The 17,275-nt window shown below is 52.9% G+C and overlaps 1 protein-coding gene across 2 annotated transcripts; it reads right to left on the bottom strand.

Moving 5' to 3' along the window:
* Nucleotides 1–6,856: 6,856 nt before the first annotated feature.
* On the bottom strand, nt 6,857–17,012 carry LOC116954007 (acylphosphatase-1-like). Of its 2 annotated transcripts, XM_032974397.2 has the most exons (5): nt 16,556–17,012; nt 12,172–12,188; nt 10,858–10,967; nt 10,103–10,222; nt 6,857–7,934 (listed from the first exon to the last, which is right to left on the bottom strand). In XM_032974397.2, exons 1-4 carry the CDS (start codon nt 16,611–16,613, stop codon nt 10,108–10,110), a joined length of 300 nt encoding a protein of 99 aa, XP_032830288.1. In that variant the 5' UTR covers nt 16,614–17,012; the 3' UTR covers nt 6,857–7,934; nt 10,103–10,107. The 2 variants fall into 2 exon arrangements, with proteins under 2 accessions (XP_032830288.1, XP_032830289.1); XM_032974398.2 differs by having other exon boundaries at nt 6,857–10,222.
* Between the last annotated feature and the right edge of the window lie 263 nt (nt 17,013–17,275).

Here is a 17,275-nt window from a genome sequence, read left to right as displayed (position 1 = left end):
CGCTATGCAGTCGTCATTCGCTCGCTCTCGAACAGAGAGGAGAGAGATCGAAGAGATCGACAGCTCGAACCACAGGACAAGCGGGGAAGACGGCAAAGCCAGGTGGTGAGCCGGTGCCAAATTTCCCCCCAAGTTCTGCGGTCCTCTATGAATGAAGGTGTTATTGGCCAATTATGGTAGTGCCTTAAATTTGGACCAAAATTCCGCAACGCTCTGGCAATCTCGACAGAGTGGGGAGAACTGGGAGGGCGGAGAGACCTCCAATCCGAATCGCGGTCACAGCGTTCGGGCGGCTCCCCGAGCTCGAAGCGCTATCAAGACCCCCCCTCCCCCCCCCCCCCCCCCCAATGGCTGTGCCATCAAATTCTCCTCTCGACAAACTCTCGTTCCCTTTGGCCACACACACCGCTGTGTCACTCTAACAAGAATAAAAACAATAAAATGTCAACGTGTACCGCGCAGAGTCGTTTCTCGGAGAGAGTGCGAACGGCGAACGATGGGGAATAAAAAATAAATTTTCTATTTTTTTGTAAAAGTACCAAAGGAATCTTCATTTGAAGCTTTCGTGACTGCAGGAATCCATACTCTTTGGTTCTTCCGGTAAAGTCACGTAGTAGGTATAAAATAAAATGAATCACGACGTTTCGGGCGCAACACAAGCGTCCCATCATCAGGTGGGAAAGCGTGGTCTGCTGCTGAGGCAGATTGTTTTAAAAGAAAGTTTAAAACAAAAAAATAGTTTGGAATCTCCGCGCGTCGCCGTGGCTGACGGCGCAGGGCACGCTGTGCCCCCCGCTCGTGACGACGGCGGTCTCACCATCGCCTCGCAGATGTTTTGCTTCGCCGAGGGGGGGGGGGCACCATCGTTGCCTTCGTCCACGCCCTCGTGTTGTCAAGTTGCGAGTTCAAAGTTGATGTTGTTTTACACTCCCCACCGCTCCTCCGGGGCGAATTCTCAAGGGCACAGATTTTGGAGTCTCGCTTGCAAGAGCGTGACCTGGGAGGGGGGGGGGTGTATGTACGTTGAACTTCTTTCGCACCGTACGTAGCCGACCGTGGCTAATCTGGAGGTGAGGGGCTTGTGGCGAGTGCGAGGGGAAGCGGCTCCGTCTCGCCGCGATGGACATCGCTGATGGCCGCGCGCACAAATCGCCGCGTGGCGCAACAAAACGAAGCCAGCTCGCGTCTCGCTGCGACCGCAGAGCCCTGAGGCTGGCGGCGTCGTGGGCCGGCTGACGACTCCGAAGCGCCACCGATGACGAGAAAGGTGGAGGGGGTGGGAAGAAAAGAAACCCTGAGAGTGAAGAGTCGGGCGCTGCGCACTGAACGAGTTGGTGACGACGTTCCAGCCCCATCGACCGCGGCGTCGTCGTCGCCGCAAAGTGGCGGCGTGAGTCGCTCGCTCGCGTTCCCTTCTCGCTCCCCGCCCCTGGAACCAACTCCACCCCCCCCCCCCCCCCCTGCACACACAAGGAACAAGCGCCAACCACGACAAGCTGGCTCAGTACTTGTCTTGAAACAACTCGCGTTGCCGATCCTGCTGCGACTCCCTGCCTCCACCACCCCCAGCTGTGACCAGGCTTTCTCTAAGCCCCGTCACTACCCCAACCCCTGTCACTATCCCTGTCACTACCCCAACCCCTGTCACTATCCCTGCCACTACCCCAACCCCTGTCACTATCCCTGTCACTACCCCAACCCCTGTCACTATCCCTGTCACTACCCCAACCCCTGTCACTATCCCTGTCACTACCCCAACCCCTGTCACTATCCCTGCCACTACCCCAACCCCTCCTTAACCACCTGTCCTCCTGCCACCATAACTACACCGACACTTTGAACAATCCCACTATTTTATACTTGTTGTGAAGCGTCTTGGATTAAGGCGCTGCAATATCAATGTATATGCGAGTGATGACCATGCCTCCCAAACGTAACTTAGCAGTTGTTTTCTCTCCTCTTCTCACCATCCAAGTTTGCGAATCTCATTCCGGGCAGCCCGGAACAAGGCAGTCCCAGGTGTCTCCCATCATCATCAACGGGGAGATTGGTTGTGGCGGTTGCTGCTGCTGTTGTTGTGAGTTCCAACCTGTAATCAACTTAAATAAAATAACCCCATGATCTCATTCCTACCCTTCTCAGGCACAGAGTCCGTCATGACCCACCCCCACACCCAGGTTAAGGTGTTGGTGTGTGCCCCCCAAAATCAACGCGCATGGTGCGTGACGAGATGTTAGCCACCTCGCCTGGTATACAGGACATCGTGGGTTCGAGCCCGACGCCTGTGTATTTTTAAGTTTGTGTGTCTCTCCACGTGGCCGCGTGGATTTTTCTCCGGGTCCTCCAGGTTTCCCCTCCACGTATAGAATTAACATCACCACGCGTTTTGGAGTATTAATTAGCTGCAATAAAAGCCACTTCGTGGAACTATCATTTGTGGCCTGGTCGTTTCTGAAAAAAGAGCAATACAGCTCAGTAGGCCCTACCTGGTAAAATACAAATTTAAAAAAATGTATCGTAGTTTTAAACTTGAAGTGTTCAGGTCACATCCCAATAATATAATTGTGCTGTGAGATGGAACCGCCTCGCTGTCATTAAGTTTATGTCCAGCCCTCATGACGGCGAGGACGACACGTGGAACCTGTACCTGGGGGCTGTAGTCTCCACACACGCCCCACGTCGCCGACACACCCCGCTCCCCCGAGCTATTTACAGGCGAGTGTAACGCCCCCCCGTACTCATCATCAGAGCTACACATGTGAGTGTCGCTGTGGGTTGTTTTTGGTCGGTCTGTCCGCGCGATGTAAATCGACGAGGGTAGGGCATTGGAAGGCTTCTGAGTTACCTCTTCCCCCCCAGAGCGCTCAACAACATCATCATTATTGTTGTTGTTGTACAGCTCCAGCGCGGTGCGTTAGCAACCGGCGGGCAAAATCTCCCCCCAGAATTTGCAGGTCCAGAGATATCCCCTCGGTTTATGTAAGAGGTGAGAGAGGGGGGAGAGGTGCGTTCCTGACACTTCAATCCCAAAGCGATGTGCAGGGTAGTAGTGGTAGGTGGTGGTCGTGATGTACAGGGTAGTGGTAGGTGGTGGTGATGTACAGGGTAGTGGTGGGTGGTGGTAATGTACAGGGTAGTGGTGGGTGGTGGTAATGTACAGGGTAGTGGTGGGTGGTGGTAATGTACAGGGTAGTGGTGGGTGGTGGTAATGTACAGGGTAGTGGTGGGTGGTGGTAATGTACAGGGTAGTGGTGGGTGGTGGTAATGTACAGGGTAGTGGTGGGTGGTGGTAATGTACAGGGTAGTGGTGGGTGGTGGTAATGTACAGGGTAGTGGTGGGTGGTGGTAATGTACAGGGTAGTGGTGGGTGGTGGTAATGTACAGGGTAGTGGTAGGTGGTGGTAATGTACAGGGTAGTGGTAGGTGGTGGTAATGTACAGGGTAGTGGTAAGTGGTGGTGTACAGGGTAGCGGTAGGTGGTGGTGGTGGTGGTGTACAGGGTAGCGGTAGGTGGTGGTGGTGTACAGGGTAGCGGTAGGTGGTGGTGTGCAGGGTAGTGGTAGGTGGTGGTGGTGGTGTACAGGGTAGTGGTAGGTGGTGGTGGTGTACAGGGTAGTGGTAGGTGGTGGTGGTGGTGTACAGGGTAGTGGTAGGTGGTGGTGATGTACAGGGTAGTGGTAGGTGGTGGTGGTGGTGAAGTCTGAATTGTGAATAAATTAAGTCGGTAAAGTGTTCATGATCGAGGTTTTTTGTTGGGTTAGATCGCGTAAATATATAAATGTCGTTCAACCCGCCACCACCCGACACAGCCAATTAGTAACATTTGTCACTTAAACAAAACATGACAATTCGTGACTAGTACAGGACTAACCGGATGTGTTGGAGAGCCAAGCCACAACATTTACAATTTGAGTACGACGTTTCGCCAGTAATTACAACTAGCTTCATCAGGCGACAAACAGATTTTAAAGCCTACGTGTTAAACTAACTTAAGTCGGGGTTTCTGAGAGGTGATTGATACAAACTATTAACTCAATTTTGTTTTGCCAGGTAAGGCCCACTGAGATGTGCAGAGATTTTTTACAGAAGCGACCCCAGCCATCACAGATGATAGCTCAACGGAGCGGGTTATCATCATCAGCGTGTGGAAATGTATATTTGAGAGAGGCGATATTATGAAAGTGTGGGGGGAACAATAGCCGTGGACGATGGTGGAGGTAGTTCCAACGTGGAGCAGTGCGAGGTAAGAGGCAGGGGTTGTGACCGGCACGCAGTGCGGATGACCAGTGCCGGGTGCGGGGCCTGGAGCATATGTTGTTATAAAGGGGCCCTAAAATACTAAAAATAAATATTAAAACACAATTCGTTTTACTCGCATAGTAAAGTAATTATTTTTTTCATTTGCTATACAGTCAGGTAATACGACAAATCTCTAACCTTAAACACCCAGTCGTTCATAAAAGTCGAAGGCGGTATAGTACTATAGTAATAGAGCACGTGCAGAATCCTTGAAAGTCCGGGGCCCGTAGCTACTACACATGTACTACATGTGTACTACATGTGTAGTACACATGTACTACACATGTAGTAGCTACTACATAGTAGCGACTTGCGACTTGTGCTACGAGGATCATCCTGCATTGCGGATGAGACAGAAGCGGTCAGTCGGTGCTGGGAGGTTGTCGGGCAATTGCTCGCAACCGGTTGCTCGGACCTCCACGTGTTAGCGATTCAGTTGCAACGCAGACAAGTTGCGCAACTGTTCACGCAGGTATGGGACTGCCTTAATCGGTGCATGGATGGTGATGATGATGATGCATGGATGGTGATGGATGGTGATGGATGGATGGTGATGGATGATGATGCATGGATGGTGATGGATGATGGTGATGATGCACGGATGATGCATGGATGATGATGATGCATGGATGATGATGGTGATGATGGATGGTGATGATGGATGGTGATGATGATGCATGGATGGTGATGATGATGCATGGATGGTGATGAATGGATGGTGATGATGATGCATGGATGATAAATGGGTGATGATGATGGATGGTGATGATGGATGGTGATGATGGATGGATGGTGATGATGATGATGCATGGATGGTGATGATGCATGGATGGTGATGATTAATGGATGGTGATGATGATGCATGGATGATGATGGTGCATGGATGGTAATTATGATGCATGGATGGTGATAATGATGGATGATGAATGGATGGTGATTATGATGGATGGTGATGATGCATGGATGGATGATGATTATGCATGGATGGATGATGATTATGCATGGATGGTGATGATGGATGGTGATATTGATGGATGATGATGGATGATGATGATGATGCATGGATGGTGATGATGATGCATGGATGGTGATGATGGATGGTGATGGATGATGATGCATGGATGGTGATTATGATGCATGGATGGTGATTATGATGCATGGATGGTGATTATGATGCATGGATGGTAATGATGATGGATGATACATGGATGGTGATGATGATGCATGGATGGTGATGATGCATGGATGATGATGCATGAATGGTGATGATGCATGGATGTTGATTATGATGCATGGATGGTGATAATGATCGATGATGATGCATGAATGGTGATTAAGATGCATGGATGGTGATGATGGATGGTGATGATGCATGGATGGTGATGACGATACATGGATGATGATGGATGGTGATGGATGATGATTATTATGCATGGATGGTGATAATGATGGATGATGATGCTGCTGCGTCAAGGTCCCTGACCGAGAATTGAACCCGAGGCTCACGCAGTCCGAGCGCTCCCAGCAGAGGGCGGCATTGGACCCACGGTCGATTCACTCACTGACTGATCCGTCGATGAGTTATATTATTTCACCTATATATTCATACATTTATTTAATCATTAATCCATTGATTCAATCATCTACATCGTCGTGTGCGTTTATACAAAATGTATGGATTTAGTTTGTTGATGGCCCCCGCACCTCCAATTGGCCTACGTAGGGTGTGAAAGAAGTTCACCAAACATGCATAAACATACCGTATCCAAGCAGGATTTACACATTCACTCCTATTACTACTCTATCGCTCTCTCGAGGGATGTTGGTGGTCACCACCCCCCCTCCCCGATCCCCGGATCCACGCTCTCACTCAAAAATCTACTTCGGCTTTCGCCCACAGTTGCCGAGTGTTTCACGGAGGGAAGGAAACCATCAGCCCTGCCTTTAAACAAGCAAGCCCGCGTCCGGAGGAAGGGATGCAGAGCGCCTCTCGAGAGAAACGACTTGGAACGCTACTGGGCAGTTGGGAGGCAGTCGCCCTCCAACAACAACGGAGGACAACCATGAGAGTTTATTGTCCTCCCCCCCCCGCACCTACGATAACAGGGTGCAAAAGAAGTTCGACATACAGGGCAGAGGGAAACGACGCTCACAACAACAAGCGGAGTGCCGGGCGGATAAAATACCCTGTAGAACGTTGGCAGAGTGGGGAGCACAGGCGGTGCATCTGCCAGTCGTCTCGGTCAGCCCATGGTACCTGGGGGTCGATCCCGTGACCTCCAGCCAGCGGCGAGCCTTCGACACCAACTTGACGTGGCGTTGGCCGCGTGTGGTTTTGGCCGCACCAAACCCCCTGGTCGTTTGCCGTCGCCGGCTTTCACGGGCGACCCGCTAACGGCACTTGCCCCGGCAGTCTGCTAAGTAAAGTCTACACGCGGGGATCTGTGTACGAACTTCGTGAATCTAATAACACTCCGTACGATCTATGCCCCGCACCTCCGACGATTAGCACGGTTGGCTATGTGCGTTGCGAAAGAAGTTCAACGTGCATAAGATGCCTGGGCAAAGTTTTTAATTTTTGACAACAGGGATGAGGGGGGAGGGGCATCTGAAGAAATGGGTGATCCCGAGCCAACATGACGGCATTATCAATATAACTAAAATGGGATCACACAACACGTAACGGAAAACAATCATCGCCCCCCCCGATTGGCAGACTCCTGCCAAATCGCAGGCCAGTGAGCGAGTCACCTCGTGCCGCACAGGGACAGCTGGCACTGGGGGGGTGGTGGTGGCTCTCACGCGAGAGCAGAGCCGCGCCGTCAACACCCGGCGACGCTGGATGTGTTCATCTCCAGCGAAATCAGGGTACTCGCTTTATGGGACGTCCCCGGAAAGGGATGATGGGCCGAGTCGATAGCCAATGGGGGAAGAATGTGCGACGTTTCGACTGCGAGCGGCTGTAGCTCAGGGGGTCGGCGACCTGCGGCTCTCTTACGTGTCACCCTCGTGACGTAGCGCATGCCCCCCGTGTGTTCACGTGCACTGCGGCTCTTGAAATATCGAGCTCTGTACCGAATCCGAACCAATAAGAAGTGTCTGCTTCTCATATTCTTGGTTCTTTCGGTAAAGTCACGTAGAAGGGAAACAATAAAAATATAAAACAATAAAATTCTCACGACGTTTCGACTGCAACAGAAGCAATCATCATCAGGTGTGAAAACCACAGCAAGAAAATTTTGATTTTTTTTTTACTTTTTTCTTGCTGTGATTTTCACACCGGATGATGATTGCATGTGTTGCAGTCGAAACGTCATGATAATTTTATTGTTTTATATTTTTATTATTTTATTGTTTCCCTTCTACGTGACTTTACCGAAAGAACCAAGAATACGAATCCCTGCAGTCACGAAAGCTTTAAATCAAAATTTGTCTGCTTCTCGTTATTGTTGGTTGCTGATCCCCCTTGGGTTCGCGAGCCGATTGCTCTTTCTCCGAGCACAGCTGGGCCGGCCGCTCGCAGCGGATCGAGGACGCAGGCCGAGCGGCTCAGGCCGCCCACTAGCCGGAGTTCACGGTGGGTTTTTCTGAGCAGAGCGAGCAGCGCGCCATCTTTTGCGTTGGAGACAATGGCCCTGGGAATATATGACGAGGCACTGAAAGCAAATATTGTTAAGAGCCACCGAGAGGGAATGAATACATAATAAATAAAGTCAGGCCACGCACACTTGGGGCAGATTTTCAAGTTGTCTTTGCTCACTAACAAAGGCGGCCTTGGCCTGTGGTCGTCTTTGTAACACAACCATTGAGCTTCATGGGCCTTACCGTCTGAAATAAGTCTGTGTGTAACTCTACGAGTCTCTTTGTAACTCTATGAATCTGTGTCACTGAATCTGTGTTACTCTATGGCTCTCCATGTAGCTCCATGGCTCTCTATGTAGTTTCATGGCTGTCAATGTAACTCTATGGATCTCTATGTAGCTCTGTGGATCTCTGGATCTCGACATAACTATGGTTCTCCATGTAACTCTATGGTTCTCCATGTAACGCTATAGCTCTATATTTAACTATTCAAGTGCAATGTCCTGTAACCGCCGCCATGACCAACACCGTTCGGTTGTGGTCGTCCTTAATAAGCTGTTTAGCTCAATTAGCTTTACCAGCTGAAGTAAAGTCTCAGCCTGTTTGCTTTTATAGCTGTGCGCATTCATTCCCATTTTCCAGCTGGCGATGAAGGCGTTTATGCGTTATCTCTGTCTGTCCATTACGGGGAAGTGGGGGGTGCTGGGGCAGGATGGTAGAGATCACAACTCTCGTAACGATGATCAAATACGAACCGAACTTTAGCTAAAAGTCGTGTTGCTATCTTAACGGAATCTATACAGCGCCTTAACCAAGGCGCTTTACAATGAATTAACATCGGTACAACGTGTGAATGTAATGGGCGAGATGAGGTGAATGAAATAGATGAGTGGAAGCAATGGGAACACCTGTGATGCGTGAATTCAGTGAAAGCGAAATTGATGACAGTAAATGATGATTGATGGATTGGTCTTACACCAGAGAATACTGGCCACGATGAATAATGCAAAGAGTTGTGTTGCTATTATGGACTTACACCAGAGAATACTGGCCACGATGAGTAAAGCTAAGAGTTGTGTTGCTATTACAGACTTACACCAGAGAATACTGGCCACGTTGAGTAAAGCTAAGAGTTGTGTTGCTATTACAGACTTACACCAGAGAATACTGGCCACGTTGAGTAAAGCTAAGAGTTGTGTTGCTATTACGGACTTACACCAGAGAATACTGGCTACGTTGAGTAAAAGGGTTGCCCAAACCCTGGGAGACCCAACCCACAGCAAATTCACGTAAATGTATTTTAAGCCCACAGCTACGCACGACTTCGCTGCTGCTGCTAAACAAAACGCATGCTGAAAACATTGCACAATCCCTGTGTGTATGGTACGTCTGCCTTTCTCTCACCTTTTTTTGTTAGAACAAACCAGGCAGTGTCCAAGCATTAATTGTACAACTCACGGTCAGGGCTGAGTGTGGATGTAAAATTGCACGTGTTACTGTGAGGCAGAAGATGCATGATGTTGAGGTATAGATATTAATTCAGGAGCCAGTAACTGTGTGGTTTAGCCTTACTTGGGGCGAGGCTTAAGGGGCATGACCAGAGCTAAAACCATAGCCCTAACCTAATTGAGATTTAGCCTTGCTATTTGACTGTGTGCGGGTTAGAGTCATGGTCATGGATAGATCCTCAGCCCTAACCTAGTTGGTTTGTTTTTGCTTCCTTGTTGGGCTGGGCTAGGCTTAGAGTTAAAAAGTCAGGGTTAGAACCAGGGGCCCCAGTACATCCACTTTACTAGGGGCCCACATCATGTAAATCAAAATAAATTAAACAATCTTGTCCTGGGGAGGGTCCCGGTAGCCCGGTAGCCCGGTACCCCGGTAGCTCCATTCTCCACCTCTCGTGAGGCCTGGCTAAGAACCACAGCCCTCGCCCAGTTTAACCGTGTGCTGGGCTGGGTTGAGGTTTAATATCTGGGCTACAGCTGAACCCACAGCGCTCACCTGGTTTAGCCTCCCGTTGGGCTGAGTTAGGGGTTGAGTTAATGACCAGGCTCGAACCACTGCCCTGACCAGGTTTAGCCTCACGTTGGGCTGGGTTAGGGCTCTAAGCCGGCACCGCAGTCCCTAACCTTATTAAGTCGTAATGACAAAACGGTGCATGCTGTTAGCCAGGGTTATAAGGACCCTGTGGATAGAGGGGAGGGGAGATCCGGCCCCTCACGGCGTCTATTTGACGACGCGGAAGTCGCTGTACTCTGCCTTCTCCACGGTTCGCTCCGACGAGAATTCGGCGCGGGTGATGCGGCTTTTGGGGCTGCCTTTGGTGTTCAGCCACACCTTCCTGCGGGCAGACAAGCGGAAAGGCAACGAGGAGAGGTCATCGCAAGGGACGGGGGTTCACGGTGCAACTCTACCCACGCTTGCGTTGCGTTCAAAACGTTGTGATCTATTTTAAATTTATTTTTATTTTATTTCTACATACGTGCCTTTGTCGCGGTCTTCGGATGTTGTGCAACGTCCCATGTTAGGACACGCGTACTTGTATGGTCTGTTTTGTCAATCTACTGCTGGACAATGAGGGCCCCCCACGCCGTACGGCAAACGAGGGATATTTGACCATACTTCACCACGCCGGTGAAGTGGGGGTTGGTGAAGTTGGGTGGGAATGCAGGGCACTGTCGGGCCAACGTTGGAATGCGGTTGGAACCGTTAGACCGACATTGACCCAACGCTGGTCCTACTTGCTGTACTGCCAGCATACCCTGGCAAGCCAGGATAGGGCGACCTTGCAGCTCAGCGGATTTTGAGAGTTTCACGAATTAGTGTGCGTGATCCACCAACCCACACCTCCACGGTGTTGGATTACAGGCATTCGCTACCCGCGATACATGGTGAAATTTTTCCTGCTGATACTTTTGCTGTTCCTGCTGCTGCCATCACTGCTGCTGCTGCTGTGGGAGTAGGGCAGCCACCTACAGCTGCTCTGTGCGGTCTGGCGGGCCCTGCGCACGCCCCTCCACCGTGTGCCGCTCAGTGTTGCGCACCCAGCCCACCAGGCCGAGCCGCATCGCCTCCTGCCTCGTGTGCTGCTCCACGGGCACACGGGGGGGGGGGGTACGGCAGGGACACAAGGATATGGGGACATGAGGACATGGGGACATGGGGATGTGGACACAGAAGTATGAGGACATGGGAACACAAGGATGTGAGGATACGGGGGAACATGGGGAGACAGGTACGTGAGGACAGGGAGACATGGGGACACAGAGGTATGAGGACACGGGGGGATGTGGGGACACAGCGACATGGGGACACAGCGACATGGGGACACAGCGACATGAGGACACAGCGACATGAGGACACAGCGACATGGGGACACAGCGACATGGGGACACAGCGACATGGGGACACAGCGACATGAGAACGCAGATACATGGGGACACAGCGACATGGGGACACAGCGACATGGGGACACAGAGACATGGGGACACAGGGACATGGGGACACAGGGACATGGGGACAAGGGGAATATGGGGGGACATAAGGACATCGGAGACCCTACCCTCCTCCTTTCCTCCTTTCCTCCTTCAGGGGTCCTACCCTCCTCCTTCAGGGGTCCTACCATCCTCCTTCAGGGGTCCTACCCACCTCCTAAGGGGTCCTACCCTCCTCCTTCAGGGGTCCTACCGTCCTCCTTCAGGGGTCCTACCCTCCTCCTTCAGGGGTCCTACCGTCCTCCTTCAGGGGTCCTACCCTCCTCCTTCAGGGGTCCTACCCTCCTCCTTCAGGGGTCCTACCCTCCTCCTTCAGGGGTCCTACCCTCCTCCTTCAGGGGTCCTACCCTCCTTCGTCAGGGATTCAGTCCAGTGCCTTGCGCTTGTGCCGGGCAGCACTTGCAGACAGCACTCTGTGTCACCTGGTGACCACACGGCCGTTTAAAGCAGTGTTTGACAGACGGGAATAAACCTGAGTACCCGGACAAAACCCCACAACGTACATTCAAAGGTATGTACAGATGGGATCAATCACCCACTTACAGTACTGCCATCTCGTTGGCCACCTCACACTCGACTGAGTTTGGGCGTTTCACAAATCTGTGTTCCACCAACCCTTTGCCTCAGAGGCATGTGCCGCCGTGCCCGGCAATTATTTTCCTTTGACTCACTCAATGTCATTCAACGTAGACGTTCAAACAAGCAGCAAATGTTTAAATTTCTTGAATAGCTCTTGCCGATTAAAATAAACCAAGGGGGCTAATTGCAAAGAGTGAGTGACGTGAAAATTGCTTACCTTTCTAAAAAAGACACCTGCAAAATAAAGCAGCAGAGGAGACACGGGGTCAGGGTCCGTGAGTAGAGGGTTGGGTTTACGCTGCTCAAACAAAACTGGTTTTAGTAGCTCGGCCAAATGAGAGAGGCCATTGCCAATAATGCCACCACACCCTGGCACCGCTTCCTTCCGACAGATTCCACAGCCTTTGTAAAGTTAACAGCCATGCCCCCAAAGGCCGCTAAAGCAGTCTTGTCACCAATGCCATCCGACATAAGACTTTGTGGCCGTCACACGACATCACAAAAAGTCAGACCCCCCCCCCCCTCAAATATGACATCATAAAGTTCTGCCCCACCCCCCCCCCCCCCAAAAAAAGTATAAAACATGCTTTTAATTGCTTTAAACTATTGTCATTGCAGTGCGTATTTAATGTGACGCTGCACTCTGTTGTAGGAGAAAACATTTATTAAAAAGTCTAATTAAGTAGAACTTGTTGTCTATATTTAAAGTTGCGCATTTTGATGTGACGTCACATTTCTCAACCCACCCCCCCTCGTCACACATCGTCACAAATGTCTGACCACCCCCCCCCCCCAGAGGGTGTTACCACCCTCTGGGTATCAATGCAATACCCGTCTCGGACACCTTTGAACTATTAACTAACGATAGGTAATGCCCACTGAGCTATGTAGTTCTTCTTCAGAAGCGACCTGGCCACAAATGACAGCTCACCAAAGTGGCTTATCACGTGGAAATGTATAGCAGCCAAATGCTCTAAACACACGTTGATTCTAAATGTGGAGGGAAAAACCGGACGTCTCGGAGAAAAATCCACGTGACCACGGGGAGAGAGGCAATGCACACATTATTAAGAGCATATTTGTTTATATATTCTTAGCTCTTTCGGTAAAGTCACGTTGAATGGAAACAATAAAATAATAAATATATAAAGCAATAAAAATTCTCACGTTTCGACCATAACACAAACGGTCGTCATCAGGTGTGAAAAAACCAACGGCAAGAAACATTTGAAAGAAGTGTCGGTCCGCAGTAGTTTATTTATTTATAAACGGTCTGTTTATTTATTTATTAAAAACCGGCAGCGCCAAGCGCAGCGATTTGGCAGTTTATTTAGAAGGACTAGTCCATCTATGTTCTGAAAAGAGGAAGGGGGAGACGAAAAATTAATGTATGCTGTCTGAAAGCCACCGTAAACGTGAACAATCAATTAAGACCTGAAATGGTTTATCAAATCCTTCCAATGATTGCTAAGCCAGAATCCATGTTTGCATGTGTCGTGGGTCCAAGACGAGGAGAGGCAGTTCTTCAGAGGCAACACGTTTATTTAACACACGGTCCCTAATACAAAAGGGGTAACGGCCCCTTCCACCCGATACCTAGGGAGGTACAGCCTCCGGATATCGTGGCCTCTATTACTGGGATCACTCTCTATCTCAGCCCTCCGTTGAGGCTAGGGGGACCTAGGGGGACCTAGGGGAGGCTATCTGACCCGACCCAGTCAAGGTCCTCGGGTCCTGGCCACTGGCCCACTCGGCCCCGGCCCTTAGAAGGACGTCGGGTCCTGGGGGTTCCCAGGGTCCTACTCTAAGCCGGCTCTTCGGCTTGACGATGACTGCCGAACCCGTTCAAGGGTCCGGCTTTTATACCCACTCCAGGGTCTCTCCGCCCCTAGCCACGCCTCCCTTCTGGAATGTTCTAGGGGGCCCTGGAATATCTCACAACCCCTCTTGGGGTCTGGGAACGCGAGTGGTCCAACGGCCCATCCCGCCTGGGCTGCATACCACCCCCTGCTGACACATGCACGCTACTACAGGTAAGTTCCTTCATACAGCCTGTCAATGCCGCTACACATGTATTGGCACTAGTATGTGTGGTTTATGCAGCCTTTGATGCTTTGTAAAATGTATTTATTTGGTGTTTGAACATCTTAACACCACATGTTTTATTGCAGGAAAAGGTAAAACCTGGTTTAATTTTTCATCGTCGGTTTTTCTTCTTAATCCAAATTATATTGACGTTCCGCTATCGGCATTTCATGCGACAAATTTCTATCCAGAGCTCTGGCAGAAAGCATCGGCTAACCGTGCTGTCCGCGGGCACACAGAACACAACCACATGCACATTTAATAAAAAAACGACTCAGTACAGAGGAGACGTTTTCACAGCAACACCACACTCGCGACGCAAGCACCGCAAAGTATCTGGCTCATCAACCACCACAACGTAAATGTGTAGTTGTTCTACATCAACAACAACAATGGCCATACGAATAAAATAACAAGATATGTAATCTGTGGAAGTTAGTATCACAGAACTAATTCTGAAGGGCCCCCCCCCCCCTGCAATTGCCCCCCATGCAATTGCCCCCCCCCTGCAATTGCCCCCCCTGCAATTCCCCCCCCTGCAATTGCCCCCCCCCCCTGCAATTGCCCCCCCCTGCAATTGCCCCCCCCTGCAATTGCCCCCCCCTGCAATTGCCCCCCCTGAAATTGCCCCTTTATCCGCACGAGGTGATGTTGCACCTGTCCCGTGACGTCGGATCTGGCATTGACCGTCGTGCACTGCTACATCCATCAACTCGCCGAAGTGGAGAGGCCGACTGAATCGTGGGCGGGTGAAGCCCGGATTCGAGCCACGCCGGCTCAAGCCCCTCGAGCCACCCCGGCTCAAGCCCCTTGAGCCACCCCGGCTCAAGCCCCTTGAGCCACCCCGGCTCAAAGGGCTTGAGCCACCCCGGCTCAAGCCCCTTGAGCCACCCCGGCCCAAGCCCTTTGAGCCACCCCGGCTCAAGCCCCTTGAGCCACCCCGGCTCAAGCCCCTTGAGCCACCCCGGCTCAAGGGGCTTGAGCCACCCCGGCTCAAGCCCCTTGAGCCACCCCGGCCCAAGCCCCTTGAGCCACCCCGGCTCAAGCCCCTTGAGCCACCCCGGCTCAAGCCCCTTGAGCCACCCCGGCTCAAGCCCCTTGAGCCACCCCGGCTCAAGGGGCTTGAGCCACCCCGGCTCAAGCCCCTTGAGCCACCCCGGCCCAAGCCCCTTGAGCCACCCCGGCTCAAGCCCCTTGAGCCACCCCGGCTCAAGCCCCTTGAGCCACCCCGGCTCAAGCCCCTTGAGCCACCCCGGCTCAAGCCCCTTGAGCCACCCCGGCTCAAGCCCCTTGAGCCACCCCGGCTCAAGCCCCTTGAGCCACCCCGGCTCAAGGGGCTTGAGCCCCCCGGCTCAAGCCCCTTGAGCCACCCCGGCTCAAGCCCCTTGAGCCACCCCGGCCCAAGCCCCTTGAGCCACCCCGGCTCAAGCCCCTTGAGCCACCCCGGCTCAAGCCCCTTGAGCCACCCCGGCTCAAGCCCCTTGAGCCACCCCGGCTCAAGCCCCTTGAGCCACCCCGGCTCAAGCCCCTTGAGCCACCCCGGCTCAAAGGGCTTGAGCCACCCCGGCTCAAGCCCCTTGAGCCACCCCGGCCCAAGCCCTTTGAGCCACCCCGGCTCAAGCCCCTTGAGCCACCCCGGCTCAAGCCCCTTGAGCCACCCCGGCTCAAGGGGCTTGAGCCACCCCGGCTCAAGCCCCTTGAGCCACCCCGGCCCAAGCCCCTTGAGCCACCCCGGCTCAAGCCCCTTGAGCCACCCCGGCTCAAGCCCCTTGAGCCACCCCGGCTCAAGCCCCTTGAGCCACCCCGGCTCAAGGGGCTTGAGCCACCCCGGCTCAAGCCCCTTGAGCCACCCCGGCCCAAGCCCCTTGAGCCACCCCGGCTCAAGCCCCTTGAGCCACCCCGGCTCAAGCCCCTTGAGCCACCCCGGCTCAAGCCCCTTGAGCCACCCCGGCTCAAGCCCCTTGAGCCACCCCGGCTCAAGCCCCTTGAGCCACCCCGGCTCAAGCCCCTTGAGCCACCCCGGCTCAAGGGGCTTGAGCCCCCCGGCTCAAGCCCCTTGAGCCACCCCGGCTCAAGCCCCTTGAGCCACCCCGGCCCAAGCCCCTTGAGCCACCCCGGCTCAAGCCCCTTGAGCCACCCCGGCTCAAGCCCCTTGAGCCACCCCGGCTCAAGCCCCTTGAGCCACCCCGGCTCAAGCCCCTTGAGCCACCCCGGCTCAAGCCCCTTGAGCCACCCCGGCTCAAGCCCTTTGAGCCACCCCGGCTCAAGCCCCTTGAGCCACCCCGGCTCAAGCCCCTTGAGCCAGCCCGGCTCAAGCCCTTCGAGACACCCCGGTTCAAGGGGCTTGAGCCACCCCGGCTCAAGCCCCTCGAGCCACCCCGGCTCAAGCCCCTCGAGCCACCCCGGCTCAAGCCCCTCGAGCCACCCCGGCTCAAGCCCCTCGAGCCACCCCGGCTCAAGCCCCTTGAGCCACGCCGGCTTCCCGACTCCCAGACACCCGGAGCGACGTCCCTCACCTTGCACCTTGCCAAACACCTCGAAGTCCATGGACGACAGTGAGGCCGCGTGCGCCATGGGACCTGCTGCTTCTTGCTCCCGGTGAGGGCAGCGCCGAGACAGGGGGCAGCGCTGGGGTGAGGGCAGCGCTGGGGTGAGGGCAGCGCTGAGACGTTGGCAGCGCTGGGATGAGGGCTGTAATGGGGCTGATACAGCAGAGGTAAGAGCAGGGCAGCACGAAAATGTGGGTTGTGACCGAGTCCAGAGAATCAATTTAAGCGACGAAACCCATGAAGCTGACCAGGCGCTGCAAGCCCCGCGCCATTCAAAGTGGCACAAACGCCGCAACCCGGGGCAACAGCAACAACTGCAGCAGCAGCTGATTGTTTTTTTTTATTCCGGGGTCAGGGATCAACCAAGAGGAGGCGACAATTCCTGCTCCTCCTCCCATCACCATCACAACCACCACCACCATCATCATCGCCGCCATAGTGATAAAGGACCCCCCACCCCGCCATGACAAATTTCGTTCGGCGCAGCGGCGGCGGCCATCTTGGGTAGGGAAGGCGCCGGCGTTGTGAGTGGAATGGACTTTCTGCAGACTCTGGAGTACAGTATTTTTTTTTAAAGACACCGCCTTTAAAATAAAACATGTACAATATGCGAAGGCAATGCTCCTTCTTCACAGTACGTAAAAACATATTTTTGCATTAAAAAAACGTATTTGTAATATGACCGAT

This window comes from Petromyzon marinus, chromosome 53 (genome assembly GCF_048934315.1).
Source record: "Petromyzon marinus isolate PM22_M1 ecotype Great Lakes invasive population chromosome 53, UKy_Petmar_22M1.pri1.0, whole genome shotgun sequence".
NCBI lineage: Eukaryota > Metazoa > Chordata > Hyperoartia > Petromyzontiformes > Petromyzontidae > Petromyzon > Petromyzon marinus.
Note: the sequence above shows the minus strand (reverse complement) of the source record. Positions and strands in the feature narration are given on the sequence as shown.

Bases quoted from the DNA above. Each gene is read 5' to 3' on its own strand.
- LOC116954007 (XM_032974398.2), bottom strand. From the start codon at position 16,613: ATGGCGCACGCGGCCTCACTGTCGTCCATGGACTTCGAGGTGTTTGGC. The intron at 10,223-10,857 runs GTAGGTGGCTGC...GTCTGCCCGCAG, and splicing joins CCAGACCGCACAGAGCAGCT to GAAGGTGTGGCTGAACACCA.